Source organism: Bos indicus, chromosome 29, assembly GCF_029378745.1.
Source record: "Bos indicus isolate NIAB-ARS_2022 breed Sahiwal x Tharparkar chromosome 29, NIAB-ARS_B.indTharparkar_mat_pri_1.0, whole genome shotgun sequence".
Taxonomy (NCBI): Eukaryota; Metazoa; Chordata; class Mammalia; order Artiodactyla; family Bovidae; genus Bos; species Bos indicus.
The window spans coordinates 37658625-37678574 of NC_091788.1; the positions used below are offsets into that span (position 1 = coordinate 37658625).

General features: G+C 54.6%; 2 protein-coding genes across 2 annotated transcripts; one reads left to right on the plus strand and one right to left on the minus strand.

Annotated features, from left to right (window-relative positions):
- The first annotated feature begins 75 nt into the window (after positions 1-75).
- Positions 76-8850, plus strand: CCDC86 (coiled-coil domain containing 86). The gene is made up of 4 exons (XM_019955172.2): positions 76-923; positions 5839-5968; positions 7715-7789; positions 7968-8850. The coding sequence occupies exons 1-4, from the start codon at positions 184-186 to the stop codon at positions 8085-8087; spliced, it is 1065 nt and encodes a 354-aa protein (XP_019810731.1). The 5' UTR covers positions 76-183; the 3' UTR covers positions 8088-8850.
- PTGDR2 (prostaglandin D2 receptor 2) lies at positions 8715-13940 on the minus strand. The gene is made up of 2 exons (XM_019955171.2): positions 13827-13940; positions 8715-11496 (listed from the first exon to the last, which is right to left on the minus strand). The coding sequence occupies exons 1-2, from the start codon at positions 13831-13833 to the stop codon at positions 10268-10270; spliced, it is 1236 nt and encodes a 411-aa protein (XP_019810730.2). The 5' UTR covers positions 13834-13940; the 3' UTR covers positions 8715-10267.
- Between the last annotated feature and the right edge of the window lie 6010 nt (positions 13941-19950).

A 19950-nucleotide genomic window follows, 5' to 3' on the forward strand; every position in this document is an offset into this window, starting at 1 on the left:
CACCTAGTGAGCCCAGCCCCACCCCCATCCCCGGACTCCAGCCACTCCTCTTCGCCCATCACCAACATGGCCTTTGCGGCAATAGCCTCTCTTGCCAGGCACAGACGTGGCGACTTCTGACGTCATAGGACGGCGCCGGTAGTCCCGGAGGCTGCACGTGGGCTCGGAGTTGGTCCTGGAGCCATGGATACGCCGCTGAGACGCAGCCGGCGGCTGGAAGGCCTAAAGCCTGAATCTCCGGAGAACCCTACCTCAGTTTTGCGGGTGAGACGGGCCCTTGTGGAGTTCGAGTCGAACCCAAAAGAAACGGGGGAGCCTAGGTCTCCACCGGGCCTGGGATCTCCTAGTCGTCAGCCGGAGACAAGCCCAGGATCACCCAGTCTGCCGAACGGGCCAGCCTTGGGGTCCCCTCGAAAGCAGCCAGAGCTGGACTCAGGGTCCCCCGAAGGTCACCGAGATCCAGGCCTGAATTTTCCCCAAAATCAGCCGGAATCGAGTCCTGAATCCCACCTACTTCAGCCAAAGCCAAGTGAGGAGTCACCAAAGTTCTCCCAGAACCAAGGAGAAGCGGACTCGGAGTTGCCCAAGAGTAAGGAGGAGCCGACCCCGGGATGCCCTCGACATCAGTTGCAGCAGGACTCAGGTTCACTAGAGCCTTTCCCCGGTCAGAAAGCACCGGGTCCCGAGCCCTCGAAACCACTGCAGGAGCTGACACCGCGGTCGCCCGGCTCCCCACGGGATCAGCATGAACCGAGCAAGCCACCTGCAGCTGGGGAGCCGGCGAGAGAAGGCCCCGCGCCAAAGAAGCGAGAAGGTTCTTCGGCCCAGGCTCCAGCGTCCAAGAAGCCGAAGGAGGAGATTCCTGTAATCCCGAAGGGGAAGCCCAAGTCTGGGCGGGTGTGGAAGGACCGCTCAAAGAAGAGGTGAAGTGGGAGACAACAGGGCAGCATTGGGGTTTTGTGTGGTACTGGGGCCTGAGTGCAGTCTGGAGATAGGCCATGGGTAAAAGAGAGCTCACATCAGTGGGAAGTCACACAAACAGGTCATTATAACCCGAATGTGGTAAAATGCCCTGAGATCTCAGGCGGGGGTGCCCTCAAAGGACCCCTGGATAGCACTCTCCTGTCTGTGTTCATTCAACACACAATTTTATCCTCGTCTCCGCCTTCTCTAATAATGGGGCAGAAGCAAGTATACCAGCAAGGGAGGTCTTCATGGACCAACATCCATTACAGTTATTTGCCTTTTTAATAAAGGCGTTAATAAGCACCTAGTATAAAGGATGCTCGGAGAAGGTGATGGCACCCCACTCCAGTACTCTTGCCTGGAAAACCCCATGGATGGAGGAGCCTGGTGGGCTGCAGTCCATGGGGTTGCTGAGGGTTGGACACGACTGAGCGACTTCACTTTCACTTTTCAGTTTCATGCATTGGAGAAGGAAATGGCAACCCACTCCAGTGATCTTGCCTAGAGAATCCCAGGGACGGCGGCGCCTGGTGGGCTGCCGTCTATGGGGTCGCACAGAGTCGGACACGACTGAAGCAACTTAGCAGCAGCAGCAGCATAAAGGATGCTACTAAGCATTCTAGTACCTATTGTCCAGGGGAAGGGTCTTTCAAACAGGGACCAGCATGCATCTTGGCATTTAATCTGCCCATCAGCTCTCTGAAAACAGCAGGCATTAAGATTATCCTCATTTTCCATGTGAGGACCTCTTGGCTCAGGGAGGCTAAATGAGTGGTAGAGGCAGGACCTGAACACAGATCTGACTCCGAAGTCTGCATGAAAGCCTTTTACCTATGCTCTGTAGATCCCCCTTGCACTGGATTGCAACCTTCTTTTTTCTTTTAATTTTTTATTGGAGTATAGTTGATTAACAATGTTGTGTTAGTCTCAGGTGTACAGCAAAGTAATTGAGTTATACATATGCCTGTATCCATTCTTTTTCAAATTCTTTCCCCATTTAGGTTGTGACGTAATATTGAGCAGAGTTCCCTGTGCTATACAATAGGTCCTTGGGGCTGTCCATTTTAAATACAGCAGTGTGTACATGTCAATCCCTAACTTCCCTGACTATCCCTTCTAAAGGGTAGGCATGAGGTCGTGTCTTTCTGTGCTGCAGGCAGTGAGTACTCAGTTAAATGCTTGTTGAATGAAGGAACAAAGAGGCTCAGCTGATTAAGGAAGTGTTTAGGTTGCCAGTAAGGAGAGGTCCTGGGAAATCCCATGGACAGAGGAGCCTGGCGGGCTACAGTCCATGGAGTCACACAAGAGTCAGACAAGACTTAAAATCACTTGGCAGGCAGGAACTTGTGACAGTGAGGGACCAGGGGGAAGGCAGTGATTTTAAGGAAGAAGCAGAAACTTCCTAAGAATTGACTGTATATCATGCTTTGTGTGCTAGGCCTTTTGCAGATGTCATATTGCTGAATCCCCTGAAGCCCAAGGCAGTGGGAATTATTCCCCTCCCGCATTAAATGGAGAAGAATCTAAAACAGGGAGTGATTTCCTACAAGTCACCAATCAGAGACTTTGGACTGTTGGATTTGGAGAAGTGGGTGGTGGCACTGCCCCTCCACATCAATGCCAGCAGGTCCCAGAGAATGCTGGGGCCACTGATGGCCAGGCAGGACCAGATGAAGAGGCTGGTTCTGGCGGGAAAAGGGTGATGAGCAAGTTGAGTGTCAGAGCCTGGTACTTGGGAGGTGGAGGGGGGAGATGAGCTCGCTGAGCAAGAGGGGGCTGCCTGCTCCCACGAACGGGCTCAGCAGAGGATACCAAGAAGCGAGAGAAACAGAATATTTTGTCCCAGCTCACTGCATGAAACCCTTCCTGATTTCCTGTCGTTTGCCTGGAGACGTGCTCCAGACTTCTCCCTCTCCTCCGCCATCACTGAGCATCTCTCACGCTGACCTCCCCTCCGTGTGCCTCTGTGGGTGATGCTCCTTCCCAGCTCAGGACCTTTGCACATACTGTTCTTATACTGAAAGGCTGTCCCCCTGGCCAATCCCTGCTCATCTCTCAAGGCTCAGCTTAAACTCCCTGGGAAAAGCTCTCTTTTTCTAGTCCAACAAGGGTCAAGTCCTCAAGCTGTGTGTTGTCATTGTACTTCTCTTTTGTTAACACCACAACTTGTACAAATGCTTGTTTAGTTGTGTGATTCTTGTGGGCTGCCAGCTTCCCCTCTAGACCAGAGGCTTCAAGAAAGTGGGGATTTACCTCTAATGGCTGAGCCCAGCACATGCTAGACACTGAGTTGAACAAGTAGATGAATGAAAACAAAAGGTAGTTCATTCATGTAACCAATTTACATTGCATCGAGCTAGGGCCTGGGGGTAAGCGTGGCTGTAAACAAAACATTCTGGTTGTGAGAAACGGGTAACCAACACATAGTATGTCAGTAACAAGTAAAAGAGCGGAGAGTGTGGGCCGTTGTCACAGTGATCGGAGATAACTTCACTGCCCCAGGGATGTGAGCAGAGGCTTGAATGAACATATCGGAAAAGAGTATCCATGCAAGGGGAATAGGAAGTCTAGAAGCAAGCCTGTGCTCCCGTGTTTGAGAGAGAGTCCAGAGGCCTCATCAGTGGGCAGTAGGGGTGCCGTAGGAGGAGAGTGGTCAGAGGGGTCACGGGGCGAGGTCACGCGGGTCCTTGTAGGGACTCAAGTGCGCAATGGAGCCATGGGAAGTATTGAGCAAAAGAGTGATGCAATCTGACCTCTGGGAGGACCGGTGTGACCTGTGGAGGACAGACTGTTCCGAGGGCAGGGTCGAGAGCAGGGAGACCAGAAAGGACTGCTGTGGTAGAATTAAAGCACCTTCAGAAGCTGCACCAGACCTGTGGATAAGGGCCAGAAGGGTGGTGGAATGGGTGTTTGGGATCTTTGAGGAAGCAGCTCTGGCGGTTGGTGAGTGAGCCCCAAGACCATAAGGTGGGTGGGGGGGCGGTGGGGAGGCCAGCACCTGCTACAGCTGCGGGGGGGTGGGGGTGGGGGGGTTCGAGGGAGGCAGCCAAGGCTGGGAAGGCCCACCTCCCGTGTCCAGGCCCAATGCCCCCTTCTGCCCAGTCTTCCCGGAGTGAGCCAGCTCCCATCTCTAAAAGGTGGATTCACTGAGCACCTACTGTGTGCAAAGCACTGGGCTAAGTGTTTCTTGGGCCGAGAGCCACTAACCCTCCCACCACCCTTTGCAATGGCAATGACCCTCGTCTCCAGGTAACACAGACTCAGAGAGGCTACCTGGCCCACTGTCACACAGGTAGTAAGTGGTGGATCCACACCTGCCTTCCTTCAACCTCCAGGTAAAAGCAGTGCTCTGAGACTGCACTGCCTCAGTGTCTTAGCTATCAGTCACCTATGGCTGTTTAAATTTAAATAGCGTACAATTCAAGTTCAAAATTCAGTTTCCTGGTCACCAGCCACCTTTCAAAAGCTCAGCAGCCAGTGTGACTCAACGCTTCCTGATTGGCCAGCATAGATAAAGGGCGTCTCCACCGCTACAGAATGGTCTGCCTGACCGCTGCCCCAGGGGGATGCAGCACAAGTCCTGCCTGAGGCTCCGTGTGTCCGGCTCCCTTCTGCCTTGTCCCTTCGGGGGCCTGGTGCCCCAGTCTGAGATGCCCGGCAGTAAGGGCAGGGAGGAAGTCCATGCAGCAGGCCCTTGGTGAGGGCGACAAGGAGCAGTGGGGGGTGGGCTGGGGTGGGGCAGGCAGAACTGGGGAGGGAGGAAGCAGGCTGAGGATGGACAGGCCTGGGGTCAGGGTCCAGGCTGTATGTGCCGGACTCCTAGGGAGCAGGCAGGGGGAGAGATGAACTGGAAGAGCAGTATTGAGCCTTCCCTGGGGGTGGGAGTGGGGCCTGTGCGCAGTGCCCACTGCAGCCTTCAGAGCCCTGCTTACTGTGACCACTTGGGCTGTGATATAGTGGATGCAGATAAACAGGAGCTCTGGAAAGTCAAGAAATTATTGAGGGAGGTGGAAAGGCCACTACGAAAGCATCTGCTGAGAAGGAAAGAAGGCCCGTGGGACACCTGCACCCAAGGTTTCAAATCCTTCAGGAAAAAAGAAAGGGAAGGGGCATGGTTGCAGAAACCCCCAGGCCCACATCACCAGTCTAGGCAGCCCTCAGCATTTTCCTGGTTTTGTTCCTTGTTCCTTCTTGCTCCTCAAAGTGTTTTTCCTTTTCCTGGAAGATTTTACAGCACATCCTACATAGGTCATCCAACCCCTAGATCCTGGTGGTGTTCTTACAGAGGTGATCTCACTCCTCCTGTGACCTTGTCACTGTCACTCTCTAGAATATCCAGACTTCCCTGATGTTGCCTAGCTCCCACTCTGTGTTCACATTGCCCCTGCTGGGAAGAGAGACTCTGAATCACTGCAAGGGACCGTGACCATTCACATGTTCTGAGATGAAACGGGCACCCCGGTAGGGAGTGAACCCTGCTCCAGAAGCGTCCACACTCAGGCCCCCTGTGCTTGGCCAGAGCAGTGGAGCTTGGTAGCAGAGGCCGTTTGGCCTGGACTCTTGATCACAGACTGCTCCTCAGGAGCAGGATGACCTGGAGCAATTATTTAACCTCTCTGAGCCTTGGTCAGCACCTCTGTAAAGTGGAGAGAATGAGAGTACCCACCTCAGGCACATAACCAGGGCTTCAGAAATGGCCTTGGGTGTGACTGGGGGCCCTTTCCTGCCCCAGGCCCGGACGGTCAACTGCCCGGGAAGCTGGCAGGTGGGGAGGTGATTCTGACTGGGTTCTGGGGAAGAAGGCCCAGAGCCGAGAGGAGGGAGGGAAGCAGGCATTGCACCGGCTCCTTGAATGCCCGCTCCCCCGTCCAGGTTTTCCCAGATGGTTCAGGACAAGCCCCTGCGCACATCCTGGCAGCGGAAGATGAAGGACCGGCAGGAGAGGAAGCTGGCCAAGGACTTTGCCCGGCACCTGGAGGAGGAGAAGGAGCGGCGCCGGCAGGTGAGGGGAGGGCTGGGCGGGGGCTGAGCGGGTGTTGGCCGTAACAGGAGCAGGTGGGGAGAGGAACTGTCCTCTAACCCAGAGACCTTGGGAAGACAGGGAGCTGGGCCAGAAGCAGGAGCGCAGTCCAGGACCCCAGGGTAGGGAAGCCCAGGGGAACATCACATTTAGCCAGGAGGCTTATGTGAGCCCCAGGGATGGGAGGAGGCCCAGGATGAAGCCCCCTGGGCCCTCACTGGTGATCAGAGCATTCAGTGAGATGGGCTCGGGGGTCCCTGCCCTGGACCTGCTCTGATGGGAAGGGCTGACGAATCGGAGGCTTTATCCTGGGTGTTGTTGCCAGTGTCCTCTGAGACACAGCTCCCACACATCAGCAGAGAAGGCTGCCTGCAGAATCCTCCAGCTCCTCCCTGATGCCCAACCCAAGGCCACAAATATCCCGTTAGAGGTTCACGCCCAACCTCTTTAGTCTCCAGGAAGCACCAGCAGGCAGCACCCAGAGAGAGGGGGTGCTGGTGTTGGTTTACCAGGAGCAGAGTGGTCAGTGGGACCTCACTCACCCAGGGGTCCCAGGGGTCCCCAGAGAGGCAGACACCTCGTCCCCAGCTTGTGGGCCCTACCCGCCCTCAAGGGGAGAGGTGGGCCAGTCACTCAGTCATCTGTCCCCCGCCTTGAGTCGCCCCAGCTCAGCTCCTGTGGCAGAGACCCTGCAGGTGGTGTGGCTGCCGCCGTGTACTGGGGCCTTATCTCACTTCCTGTGCGGCCCTGGCTCCCTCTTGGGCAAGACAGAACCTTGTCACTGTCCTCTTCAGAGGTGCCCCTGCCCAGCCCCCAGCCCAGACCTTCCCCAGCCTCTGGGGAGCTCAAGTGTCAGTTCTCCTTTCTCCCCACGGGCTCAGGCCACCCCTTCTACCTTGAGTTGCCAAAGCCTAAAGAGGCCCCTGACCACACACAGCCTTGAGGCTGCCATCCCTGCCCCTGACTACCAGGGACAGTAGTCAGCGTAGCCATTCTGGAGGAAGACTCCATCTAGATTCACCTTCTAAGTGTCCCCAGTGGGCCGGTACTGTTCCAAGCCCAGTGTATGTATTCGTTCATTTAGTCCTCAAAGCAATCTTAGGTAATCACATCTTCACTTTAAAGATAGGAGGTAGAGACCCAGAGCTTAAACCACTTGGCCAAAGTCACCCATTTAGGAAGCAGCAGAGTCAGGATTCAGACTGACCCAGATTGCTCTGGGGTCTCTTCTCTGTAGCCTTCGCCCTTCCTAGCCCTGCACTGGGGTGACCCTGGGGAAGCCAGCCCTCACCCTTGCCCTTGCATTCTAGGGGCTTGTGGACTTCAAGGAGGAGGGGGACGCTGAGAGGATAGAAATGAGGGGAAGGGCCAGTGATCCCTTCTCCCAGGGGGGCAGTTGATGAGGGGCATGGTGCAAAGGACCACTGTCCACGTGAGCCCGAGTTTTCAGGTGGGGTACCACCCATGTCTTAAACCTGATCGGATGCCCACTTTCTCAGGTGGAGTCAGGAACTTCCTGCTATAGCAGGCCTCTGGGGGGTGGTCCCACGGGCACAGGGACAGTTTCCTCGCTGGCTCTCCACCCCCACAGCACCAGGAGCAACCGGGAGCTGGGATAAGTGGCCCTTTGGCCCTCCTCCCTGGGAATTCTCTCAGCTCTCACTGCCTCTGAGACCAGGTCGCCTCAGCACCCAGACCCATACATACTTCCTTCCCCTTTGTGTCCAGGAGAAGAAGAAACGCCGTGCCGAGAACCTGAGACGCCGCCTGGAGAACGAGCGGAAGGCGGAGATCGTCCAAGTGGTGAGTGTTGCCCTGCCTGGGGGATAGGCTGGATGTCGGGTTCCAGACACCCTGGCGCCCCTCCCCAATGGCCCCCCATTCGTGCCATGATCCCAGGCCCCTGCGGTGACCTCCCTTTCCTCAGGGAATGGGGTGGAGAGCCCAGCCACACTGATGCCCTCCCCTCAACCATTCCCAGATCCGAAACCCCGCCAAGCTCAAGCGGGCGAAGAAGAAGCAGCTGCGATCCATCGAGAAGCGGGACACTCTGGCCCAGCTGCAGAAGCAGCCGCCACAGCGGCCGGCCACCAAGGTCTGAGCTCAGGACAGCCAAGGCCTTAGGTGGCCAACCACCGTGTCACACACGGCAGCCCCTGGGCCACTGGCCACACACCTCCCCTGACCCAGCACTCTGGCTCCGTGGCTCCCAGACAGGGGCTCCACCCAAGCCAGGGCTCTGAGCCTTCAAGGGCCATCGGGCAGGTCTCTGTGGGGCAGACGGAGCCTGGAACAGAGACTGGAAGACGGAAAAGGGTCAGCCCTCTCCTCCCCCCTACTCCCGACCACTGCCCTCTTCTCTCCAAGTGCCTTCAAACTGAGTAATTTCTGCTTCCTCAAGGAGCTGAAGACTGGAGGGCGACTCCCCAGTATGTGTGGGCTCTGTCTCAGGGTCTTGGGTCCAACCCAGGCCAGGAGACCGGAAGTCAGGAATCTAGCTCCCTGCTGAACCTTTCCAAAGGCTGTTTTGGATCCCTCTGCAGCCCACTGACCCTGTCACCCAGGAGACTAAATCTAACTCCACCACACTTTGCAACAGTTAAGGTTGTTGTGAGGGAGGTGTTTTGCGGGCGGGGCGGGGGAGGGGGGCAGTGTCTCTCTATCTCCCCCTTTCCTGTCTCAGACTCTGCAGAAGCCCCCAGAAATCTGATTAATTCATGCCATCCAGTCTCTAGCAAAAAATCTTTATTGAACATTTGCTGTGTACCAGCATAATTCTAGGTGGCAGGGAATACAGACAGAAGTCCCTGCCTTCAAGGAGCTTTCATTCTGATGGATAAAACATAATAAACAACTAAAGTGTATCGTGTGTCAGATGGTGCCAAGTGCTGAGTGAAGCAAGGGAGCAGGAAGGAGGGAACATGGGTGAGGCATCAGGATGGGATGTCTGTTTAGTCAGCTGTCCATCAACTGTTCCGTTTGCCTAGCATGGGAACAAATGAGTCAACACTGGGAGCCCCGCTGCAGGTGGTAGTACAGGGAGCCCTGAACCATGTCCCAGAAGTTTCTCACCCGGCTCTTCCATGGGTATTCCATCAGCCAGACGTGTACTGCACCAAATGCACCAGGCCTGGGATGCTGAGCCAAACAGACAGGATAGTGGAGGTGCTGCAGTAAGTTACCCCTCGCACCTGCCAACTGAGGGTCAGAGCTGCAGCCCCTGTGAGGTCAGGAGGAGAGGGACGCACAGATCTGGGGGTTACCAGCATTGCCTGGAGGGCATCCCACGGAACTGAAGGCCGACACATACGTCAGGTGAGCTCAGAAAAAGGGCTGTGGTCTCAGAGGTTGCCAGGCACATTCAAACACTACAGACCTCAGTACAGATACTCACTGTACTTTAACTAGCCCAGGTTTCCTGAACATTTGACCATAGCACCCCTTGCTTTTGCTATTTTGGGCAGTGCTGGGGTAGACAGAGATGGGGGCTCCCACGCAGCTACTATCTTAAGGACTTTGGATATGGGGTGGGGGGTAGGGGGGCTCTTTCACATACTAATAGTAATTGAACAGGTAAATGCCAATGGTTAGTATGCAGATCCTCTGTGTTGGGCAGGTTATTTAACCTTCCTGCACTGTAATTTGCACATGGTATCAATAAAAAGTGTGGCTAATAGAACTTGACCCTCTTCCCCAGACTGAGATAAAGCCTATATAGGTCAGTAAATGACACCTAAATGACCACAGTTGAAAAGGTTAGCCCCAAACAGCACTTCCCAAACCCTTCCTCTCACTTTCTGCTCCAAAACGACATGACTGGTTTAATGTAAAACTCGACCTCACCCATCACCGGCTAAAATAGCTCCAGGGAGATGCGTCCTGTGTATCCACTACCCTAGCTTGAGACGTCTTAGGGTTTTAGCCTTGCATTACTCTAGGGAACTTGTTGGAAACGGAATTTCAGTCCCGCCCCCCTCCCCAGCCCCGCCGCGCGCCCTCGGCCGGGCCAGCTCAATCAAGACAGAATCCCTGGATAACTCCCGCGCAATAATGTTTGAGAAGCACTGCTTTAACTCACTTCTTTTCTGAAAAGAATTCGGTGAGTCACATGGGGGGCTTTAACACGCAGATAGATTCCTTAGCCTCCCTTAGACTAAGAGCCAGGGTATCTACATTTGGACGTCCGGCCCTGGGGAAGCTACTACGCGCTATCATTCCCAGCCCCTGCCTCCCCGGGGAGAATGGAATGGTTCTGAGCCGGGCGATTCGGGTCCGCGCCTCCTACCCCGAGGTGGTGCTCAGCGCCCGGTTCAGGGGGCCCCGCTCGTCCTGGGATGGGGTGCGGTCCCTCTGCGGGGGCGCCGCGGGGTCGCCCCGCAGCCAGTCGAGCAGGCGCGCGGGCCAGAGCGCATGCAGGCGGTGGCCGCTGCTCTCGGAGATGGAGGAAGCCGAGGCGTTGGTGGAGGAGGCGCGGCGGCGGCGGCGGTTACTGCCCCCGGCGGCCAGGTCGCTGTCGTCCACCAGCACGCTCTCCAGCACGCTCCGCAGCGAGCGCCGCAGCTTGCGCAGCACGTCGGGGCAGGTGAGCACGTAGAGCAGCGGGTTGATCACGCTGTTGATGAAGGCCAGGCTGGTGACGAAGGGCAGCCCGCGCCACACGAGCGGCCGCAGCGAAGGGTTCGCGTGCGCCCGAGCCTCCATCACGCTGAACACGTGGTAGGGGCCCCAGCAGAGCGCGAAGGCCGCCACCACGGCCGCCACCAAGCGTACGAAGCGGCTGGACCGCCGGCGGCCGCGGTGGCGCAACTGTGCGCTCACAGCCAAGTGGCTCGAGGCGATGATGGCCAGCGGCACGGCGAAGGCCAGCAGGAACTTGCTGACGGCCAGGGCCGTCTGGCGTGAGTCGCACGTGGCATTGCGGTCCGGCCCAGGGCTGAGGAGCAGCACGTTGTAGTAACACATGATGCGCCCGTCCAGCCGCGGGATGGTGTCCCGGAACACGAAGTAGGGCACAGTGTTGATCACGGCCAGGACCCAGAGCGCCAGGCAGACCTTGTGGGCCGCGGCCACCGTGCGGTGGTTCTGCGCCCACACGGGCCGTACCACCTGCAGGCAGCGGTCCAGGCTGATGGCGCTGAGCAGGAAGCCGCTGGCAAACATGTTGAGGAAGAAGATGGAGGAGTGTAGCTTGCAGAAGGTGGTGCCCAGCTTCCAGGAGTGGCCCACGGCCAGGAAGTAGGTGAAGAAGGGCAGGGAGGCTGTAGCCAGCAGGTCGGACAGGGCCAGGTGCAGCACCCAGGTGGTGACCACGGTCTGGCGCATGCGGCAGCCCACCACGAAGAGAATGAGTCCGTTCTCCACCAGGCCCAGCAGCGAGGCCAGCCCATGCAGCAGCACCGACACGTGGTCCATGTAGCGGATGCTGGAGTTGCTGTGGCTTTGGAGGCGGCTCATCTGCTCCAGGAGGGGACAGAGCGGCTTCGTCGTGACATTGGCCAACATGGTGGGCTCTGCGGCAGAGAGGAAGAGGCGCTGTGGTGGGGGGCAGTTCTGGGCAACGGGGGACCCTGGCCAGGATATGGGACTGTGTCTAGGTTATAGGGTTGTTGGGAGAAATAAATGAATTAATAAGTATACAAGCATTTCAGGGGCTGCCCTGGTGGCTCAGTGGTAAAGAACCCACCTACCAATGGGAGACATGGGTTCACTCCCTGGGCTGGGAAGATTCCCTGGAGAAGGAAATGGCAACCCGCTCCAGTATTCTTGCCTGGGAAATCCCATGGACAGAGGAGCCTGGTTGGCTACAGTCCATGGGGTTGCAAAAGAGTTGGACACGACTTAGCGACTAAACAACAACAACACCATTATAGGCATTTCAAGCAAGAGTAAGCACAAAGTAAGCACTATATCAATGGCGTGATTAAGTAGATAATCTAAGATCAATTGGAGAAATAGGTACCAAGGTCAGGCCAGGTGGGACTCACTTTTCCCAATCCCCAGAGCACTGGGGCATGAGTTAGGCTCCCCTAAAGGGCAGGAGGATTCAACTGGGCTGGGGGACAGGAAGGGAAGGAGTCTGTGCCTTTAAGGGGTGCCTTCCCTCCACCCACCCCTAGCACCCCCCAGACCTTGCCTCCCTGCAGATCTTCCTGCCCTTCACTCCTACAGTGGTGGCTGGTTGGGTGTGTGGCTGCAAACAGTGGAAGCAACCCCCCCTTTGATAGTTGAAGAGGAAATAAGATAAGAGCAGGGAGAGAGCTGGGCAGGAGGAACTACCAGATTTGGGCTCTGGAGGCCCAGTAGGGCCAAAAGACCTCTCCCCTGCCCAGGGGCGGCCACAAGCACTCTGCCAGTTCCAGGAAACCCAGCCTGATTCATTCATTTATTCACTCACTTACATACTCATTCAACAGCTCTTTATTGAGCAACTACTTAGGTAAGTGCTGGAGAAGCCAGCCTCTGGCCAGATGTGCAGACATCCCAGAAGTGCAGATCCACAGCCTCATCAAGAATCCAGGACCACCCAAAGTGGAGCCAGTGGAGATCAGTGAGGGCAGAGAGATTGGGTTTGGAGGCTGCCTGCAGGAGGTCAGCAGGGTAGCAGGGGGCAGGAAGTTGGATCGTCCTGGGCCCCCACAACATGCTAGGAGCCGTGGTAGGTCCTTTATGTAAGTGTTCTCCTGCTCATGGCTTTAGAAGAAAGAGGCTGGTACTTCTCTCCATCCCATTTTTGCAGATGAGGAAACTGAGACCCAAGTGTTTGCATCACTTGCCCAAAATTTCCCAAATAACACAGGCAGGAGGAGAAACAAGAGTTTAGCACTCAGTCTGTTCTCTTTCCTCTGCCTCTGAGCTCTAAGCATGAGGTGATGGAGGGAAAGAAGGAAAAGCAAGGCGGGGTCGGGGGAGGGGGGTGGTCTTCACTATCCATCTTTCCACAGGAGACACTTTTGGCCAGGATGAGAAAGTCCACACCCTTCTCTAGGGACCACGGTCCTTCATAGGATGAGGGCCCAGGATGTCAAACTAGAATTTCCTTGACAGGTGAGGCACCTGGAGCTGGGGACCTGCAGGTATGAGGAGGGGAGCTGTTGCTTCCTAGAACGCTAGAATTTCCCAAGTTCTAGAGTCTGCAGAGCAATTACACTCACAATGACCCAGTGAGACCCCATTTTTCAGAAGAGGAAACAGAGGTTCAGAGGAGCAAATATCTTACCCAGTGTCCCTCAGCTGCCAGGAAAGGGGGGCTGCAGGAACTCCACTCCCAGCAAACACACACATGCCAGCCCCTCCCTGTGCTGAAACGTTCCCTTTAGCCCCGTCTAAGTCCCCTGAGGATGCTGCGAAAGCATGTCCTCCTGTTCCCTGGGGTCTGAGCCAGAATGGACCTTCTGGCTGACAGAGTCTGGCCCCCAGCCTCCCAGGATTCTCAGGAAGCCTAGCAGCAAGGGTCCTGTTTTGACAGAGGGCTGGGGGCAGAGAACACTAGGTTTTTGGTGTCAGAGACCTGGCTTTGAATCCCAGCTCCTTGACTTCCTGGCTGGGTGAATTTGGGGTCCGTTACCTTAGGACCCGCTCTTGGAATCCTTCCACCCAGATGACTCCTGAGTCTTGAAAAAGAAGCTTTAATGGTCTATCACTGTGACTGCTGTCTAGTAATTACCTAAGGAACTGTGGTCCTTCCCTCCTCAGAGCAGTAAGTCCCCTCCAGTCTTCAGTAAACCCTACTCTCTGCCATCCTAGCTGGTAACAGTCCTCTTCCCTGATAAAACTATGCCCTCTCTCCTGGGTCCAGAGAATGCACTGAGGCTGCCCAGCCCCAGAGCCACCGTCTCCTTACCTGGCATAGAGGGCACACAGGATTCCAGCCCCAGAGGCAGTCAGCTCCTCGAGGCAGACAGGAGGCAGCGGGCAGGCAGAGAGAGGGGAGGGAGGCTGAGGGAGGAAATAGCTGTTAGCCCCAGAGTCAGTGCGTGTATATTTAGGGGAGGGGTGCGGGGGGAGGCGGAGACAGCTAGAGAGTGAGCTATTACACTGGTGTTCAAGTAACATTCATCTCCATTGATGGGGACTGGACGTAACTGCCAGCAGCCCAGCTCTTCCTGTCTCTCTTTACAAAGGCGATTTTGCAAAAGCCCAGGGTCAAGTGTAAGTGCACATGGAGAAATAGGTGCAGGGCAGAAAATGTGAGCCTGTGTTCATTTTGAGAGTGGCAGGTGTTTAGGAGAAGTGCTTGAGGAGAAGGGTGTCCTGTCCATCTGTCCTATCCTGGACTGCCCTCCCTGATGGGGTCCCCTAACCCCATCACCCTCAGGAAAGAAACTCATGTGGCTCCCGCCATGTGTGCAGGCAGCGCAGGGGCCAGGGGTAGGGGCAGTCTGTGAAGTGGCCCCGAGGGCTCTATGGCCAGGAAGGCAGGGTGGGGCTGTGGTAAGAGCATGGGTCTGGCTGTCCAGGCTGCCCACAGTCCTAGCCAGGAGGTAAGCCACTTCCCCTTGCCTGCCCCTGCTTGGCCATCTGTGACCAAAAGTGACAGTGTCACCTCCCAGGCTGACCAGGTGCCCTCATTCACAACGGAGCCAGCACACAGTAGGTGCTCATAGAAATCAGGTTTCTTCCCTTTGGAAGAAAAATGGGTATAGACTGTTGGGCAAGAGCAATACAGCTTTTATTTCAAATGGACTGGGAATTCCCTAATGGTCCAGTTCTCACTGCCAAGGGCCCAGATTCAATCCCTGGTCAGGAAACTAAAAACCCCACAAGCCATTCGGGGGAGGCCAAAATAATAATAAAAAGGTCTGGGCTCAGACCCCACGGATGAAATGATTGACCTCCTTTTGCTGACCAAGCTTCCTGAGGTCAGGATTCTTTCTCCAACCTCAGCATCTGCTGCTGCTGCTGCTACTAAGTCGCTTCAGTCATGTCCAACCCTCAGCGACCCCATGGACTGCAGCCTTCCAGGCTCCTCCGTCCATGGGATTTTCCGGGCAAGAGTATTGGAATGGGGTGACCTCAGCATCTAGCACCCAGGAAATACCCCAAACACATTAAGAACTCGGAAACCCACCCGCTGCCACAGGATTGACTCTAAAACGCTTCCATTTTTGGTACAGGCTTACTGTAGGGCCTGGCACTTGATAAATTTGCTGAGAGACTGCAGTTCCTGAGTGAGGAATGTGATGGGGAAACTTGCTCACTCTCATCCAAGATAGAGATTAGTAAGAGCCTTGATTAAACAAATGACTAGCACTAGGGCAATGTCCCCTCTCCTCTTAGTGACAGAGGAGCCCTGTCCTCTGAAGACAAATGCCTACAGCCCTCAGCGGGTGCTTCCATTCCACTTTGGGGAAAGTACCTTCATCTTCATCCCACCACCACCTGACCTGCTGAGCACGGACATCCTCTAAGGCCACGCAGGCAGCGGAGTGTGGCCAGTGACCTTGGGCAAGTAACATCGCAGCAGTAAAATAGTAATTTTTTTTTAAAGATGCTCCTGCACAGTTCCTGCCCCAAAGTGGTGCACAAACTGCTCTTTGGGCTTAGAAAGAATTCCCTCTTGGGGCTTCCCTGGCGATCCAATGGTTAGGACTGCATGCTCGAAATGCAGGGGTCCTGGGTTCGATCCCTGGTCAGGAAACTAAGATCCTACATGCCATGAGGCACACACAAAAAAGAATCCCCCCTTTCCTCCTAAAGGCACATTTTAGCTCCAGGGCATCAAGCTTGGGACAGGACCCTGCCCTCCTCCTGGCTCTCAGACTTTCCTCATCCGCTCGACCAGCACATACCCTTGTGCTGTGAACACCCTGTACAACCTCTCCTGGCGGCCCTGCCAAGGTGCTTCTCACCTGAAACCCTTGCTTCTCTGATCCTTCCCCCATCTCTCCAGTTGAAGACTTTTCCAGACCGAAACCCTCAGTACTCTGACCCTCCCTCCCCCAACCCTCGTTTCCAATCCCGTAATCACTGTGGTGACTTGCTTCCCAACCATCCGGGGATGGATATTTTATGAAAAGTTACTAAAACAAACAAGACAGTGCTCCAGATGAGCAGAGCCCTGAGGCATTTTCTAAACAAGGAGGCAGGGCTATTTGTTCCTGAGGGGCCTGCGGCTATGCTCCCATGGTGGAAACCGGCCTCCCGCGTGAGTCCCACAGGCTCCATCTGGAGGTTGCCTAGGCAGGATGGAGTTGGGGCAGGGAGCATGGGGAGAATGTGCCTCCTCTCCAGATTTCAGAAGTCTCAAGCGCTGGGTTTCAGCACGAGGCACTGACCAGAAGGAGTCTCATGAGTGCTGGAGGCTCAGAGAGGGGATCCCTGGCTGAGAGCAGAGGACAGGCACTCCCGGGAGAAGACACAATCAGAAAACCCTGTGGAGGCCTCCACAGTGTCAGGCCACTGCTGCAGGCAGGGGGACACCCAGACTAGCAGAGGGGCCCTCGTGGAGCCCAGAGTCCAGAGGAGAGTGACATGACCAGGGCTTTCAGCTGGTAGAGAATCCTCCTGCAATGCAGGAGACCCCGGTTTGATTCCTAGGTCGAGAAGATCCCCTGGAGAAGGGATAGGCTACCCACTCCAGTATTCTTGGGCTTCCCTTGTGGCTCAAGTAAAGAATCCGAATGTGGGAGACGTGGGTTTGATCCCTGGGTTGGGAAGATGCCCTAGAGCAGGGATAGGCTACCCACTCCAATATTGTGGCCTGGAGAATTCCATGGACTGTATAGTCCATGGGATCTCAAAGAGTCAGACACAACTGAGTGACTTTCACTTCACTTGGCAGGTACACCAGCCCACCGCATGTTCAATGTGCGTCAGAACCTCTTGGGGGGCTTGTGAAGCCCAGATTTCTGGGTCTTCCCAGAGTGTTGGATCCAGCGTGTCTGTGGGGGCTGCCTTGGTGTTTCCATTCGTGTCAAGTTCCCCGGGAGATGCTGACACTGCTGGTTCTGCTAGGATGGAGAGCTCTGGGTCCTTGGATCTGGTGCCCTCAAAGCCGGGAGCAGCAGGGTCCTGGTAGCACTGGAAGGAAGGGGGCTGTCCACTGACACCCCCCACCCCAGGACCTAGAGACAGATGCAGCCACCTCCAGACCACAGACCCTAGTCCCTGAAGCACAACCTTCTCCGTGGCTTACAACCTGATGTCAGAGCCAGATAGAGCCAAAGTCAGGTCCGTCTCCACATGAAACACATGTACCGCCCTAGAGGAGACAAGCTGGAGCCTAACAGAGCTCTGCGGGGGCTCTGCCAACTGTGGAAACAGTCCAGACTCCCAACGCCACCCTCAAGTCCTCTTGGGATCCAGTGCAGCACCCACCCATCCCCGCCCCCTTCCCAGTGTCCCCAGCTACCCCATCCCCTCTGCTCACCTCTGTGCCTTTGCATATGCTGTTCCTGCTGCCTGGAATACCTTTCCCCCTCCCTCGCTTATCCTGCAGGGCCCTTTTCTGAGACCATCAGTGTCTCTGGGCTCCCAAAAGGATGCTGTCGGCATCAAGTGTATTTAACGTACAGTCAAGGGAATGGGCCAACTGCCCCCCAGCCGTGGGGCCCAGCCCAGAAAGACTTTCTCCCTCTGGCCCTGCCTTAGGAAGTAGGTTTTCATGTTCCTTTCTGACCTCTTTAAAGAAGTAATCAAACAGGAAGTGAGATGCATGACAGGAAGCAGGTGAGGCCTACCCTAGAACCCTCCAGCCCACTATACTCAGAAGGCCGTGGAGTTGACCACACACAGCAGAGTAGGACCCCCCCCCCGCCCCGACATCTTGCGGGAGGCCTGGGTGGAGCTCCCCAATGCCATCATCATACACAGTGGAGGCTTAGCTCCTCACATGGTCAGTAAGCCCCTGGGTGACTTAGCCCTGCCTGTACCTCCACCTTCATTTCTGCTTCTCCCTAATCACTTCCTAACATCAGTCAGCATTTAGCACCACCTCGCCACACCCTGTGCATATCAGACTATTACTGTGCCCTCGCTTATGCTGTTTGCTACCTGCTGTATAATACCATTTCCTCCCTTGGCCTCTTTGTGAACTCCTATTCATCCTTCAAAACCCTGGTCAGAGGTTACCTCCTCTGGGAAGCCCTGGCTGAGCCTCTCAGACCCTACCTCCTACATTCTTGCCTCACTTCATATACTGTAGCTTTGCCCTCCGTAGTAACTTTCATAGGCCTGCTCCCTATGCTCATCACCTTCATCAGCAACTGAAGAACCAGAGATGATTTGTATTTTATCTCATCACGAAAGCCAAGCAGAGGACCTGACACGTGGGAGGGGTCTCAATGAATGTGTGCAAAAAAATGAATCTCTAGTATCGGAGATTAGACCTGAAAAAGCCCCCCAGCTCCTCATGGCGACTCGTCTGGACCCACTGTTACTCATGGGTACAACCTTGGGGACTAGTCACTTCCTGTTATCATTGTTGCAGAGAAGAAGCCAATTCTGACTCCATGTTGGAACTGTTTCTTTGATTTGCTTTTAGTTGCTTTTGTTATTATAATCATACAGAATGGCCTGCCTCAGAGCATCCTGCCCCTCTGCTTGCCTGTCTCAGTGCATTTGTTCAAAACCCTGTCCATCTGGAGATGGCAGAAAGAAAGAAATGAACACATCCGCTGCCTGAGGCTTGCCATTTTAGAAGATGTCTGCAAGATTCATGGCCTTTTTACTTTGCTTCCTTATCTATGCCCCCAATCTCTAATCTATAAAAGAACCTGGCATCCAGACCCCAATAAGATGATTACCTTGAGATGCTAGCCTGCCATCTTCTCAGTCTGGTAGCTCTCAATTTAAGTCTCTTCCTTGCCTCAACCCTTCATTTCTCAGATTCATTGGTTCATCATGCAGTGAGCAGAGTGAGCTTGGACTCGGCAGCATTATTAACTAATAACTTTCTCAGACCCATGTGTATGCCAGTTACTCCTCACCAAAAAATGTACATGTATATGTTTTATGTGTGTATATATATGTATGTATGTATATATATATATATATGGATTTAGGCCCCACCCAGATAATCCAGAATGGTGTAGTTTTGAGGTCCTTAACTCAGCTACCACCCTTATGGCAGAAAGTGAAGAGGAACTAAAAAGCCTCTTGATGAAAGTGAAAGAGGAGAGTGAAAAAGTTGGCTTAAAGCTCAACATTCAGAAAACTAAAATCATGGCATTGGGTCCCATCACTTCATGGGAAATAGATGGGGAAACAGTGGAAACAGTGTCAGACTTTATTTTGGGGGGCTCCAAAATCACTGCAGATGGTGATTGCAGCCATGAAATTAAAAGACGCTTACTCCTTGGAAGGAAAGTTATGACCAACCTAGATAGCATATTCAAAAGCAGAGACATTACTTTGCCAACAAAGGTCAGTCTAGTCAAGGCTATGGTTTTTCCAGTGGTCATGTATGGATGTGAGAGTTGGACTGTGAAGAAAGCCCAGTGCTGAAGAATTGATGCTTTTGAACTGTGGTTTTGGAGAAGACTGTGCTGTTGAGAGTCCCTTGGACTGCAAGGAGATCCAACCAGTCCATCCTAAAGGAGATCAGTCCTGGGTGTTCTTTGGAAGGAATGATGCTAAAGCTGAAACTCAAGTACTTTGGCCACCTCATGTGAAGAGTTGACTCATTGGAAAATACCATGATGCTGGGAGGGATTGGGGGCAGGAGGAGAAGGGGATGACAGAGGATGAGATGGCTGGATGGCATCACCGACTCGATGGACATGAGTTTGAGTGAACTCCGGGAGTTGGTGATGGACAGGGAGGACTGGCGTGTTGCAATTCATGGGGTCGCAAAGAGTCAGACACGACTGAGCGACTGAACTGAACTGAACTGAACTCAGCTACATCTGCAAAGCCCTGTTTTCCGAACAAGCTTTACATTCACAGTTTCAGGGGTTAGGATGTGGATATATTTGTTGAGGAGCAACTACGCAACCTATTTCAGGTAGTATCTATCAGCTACATCT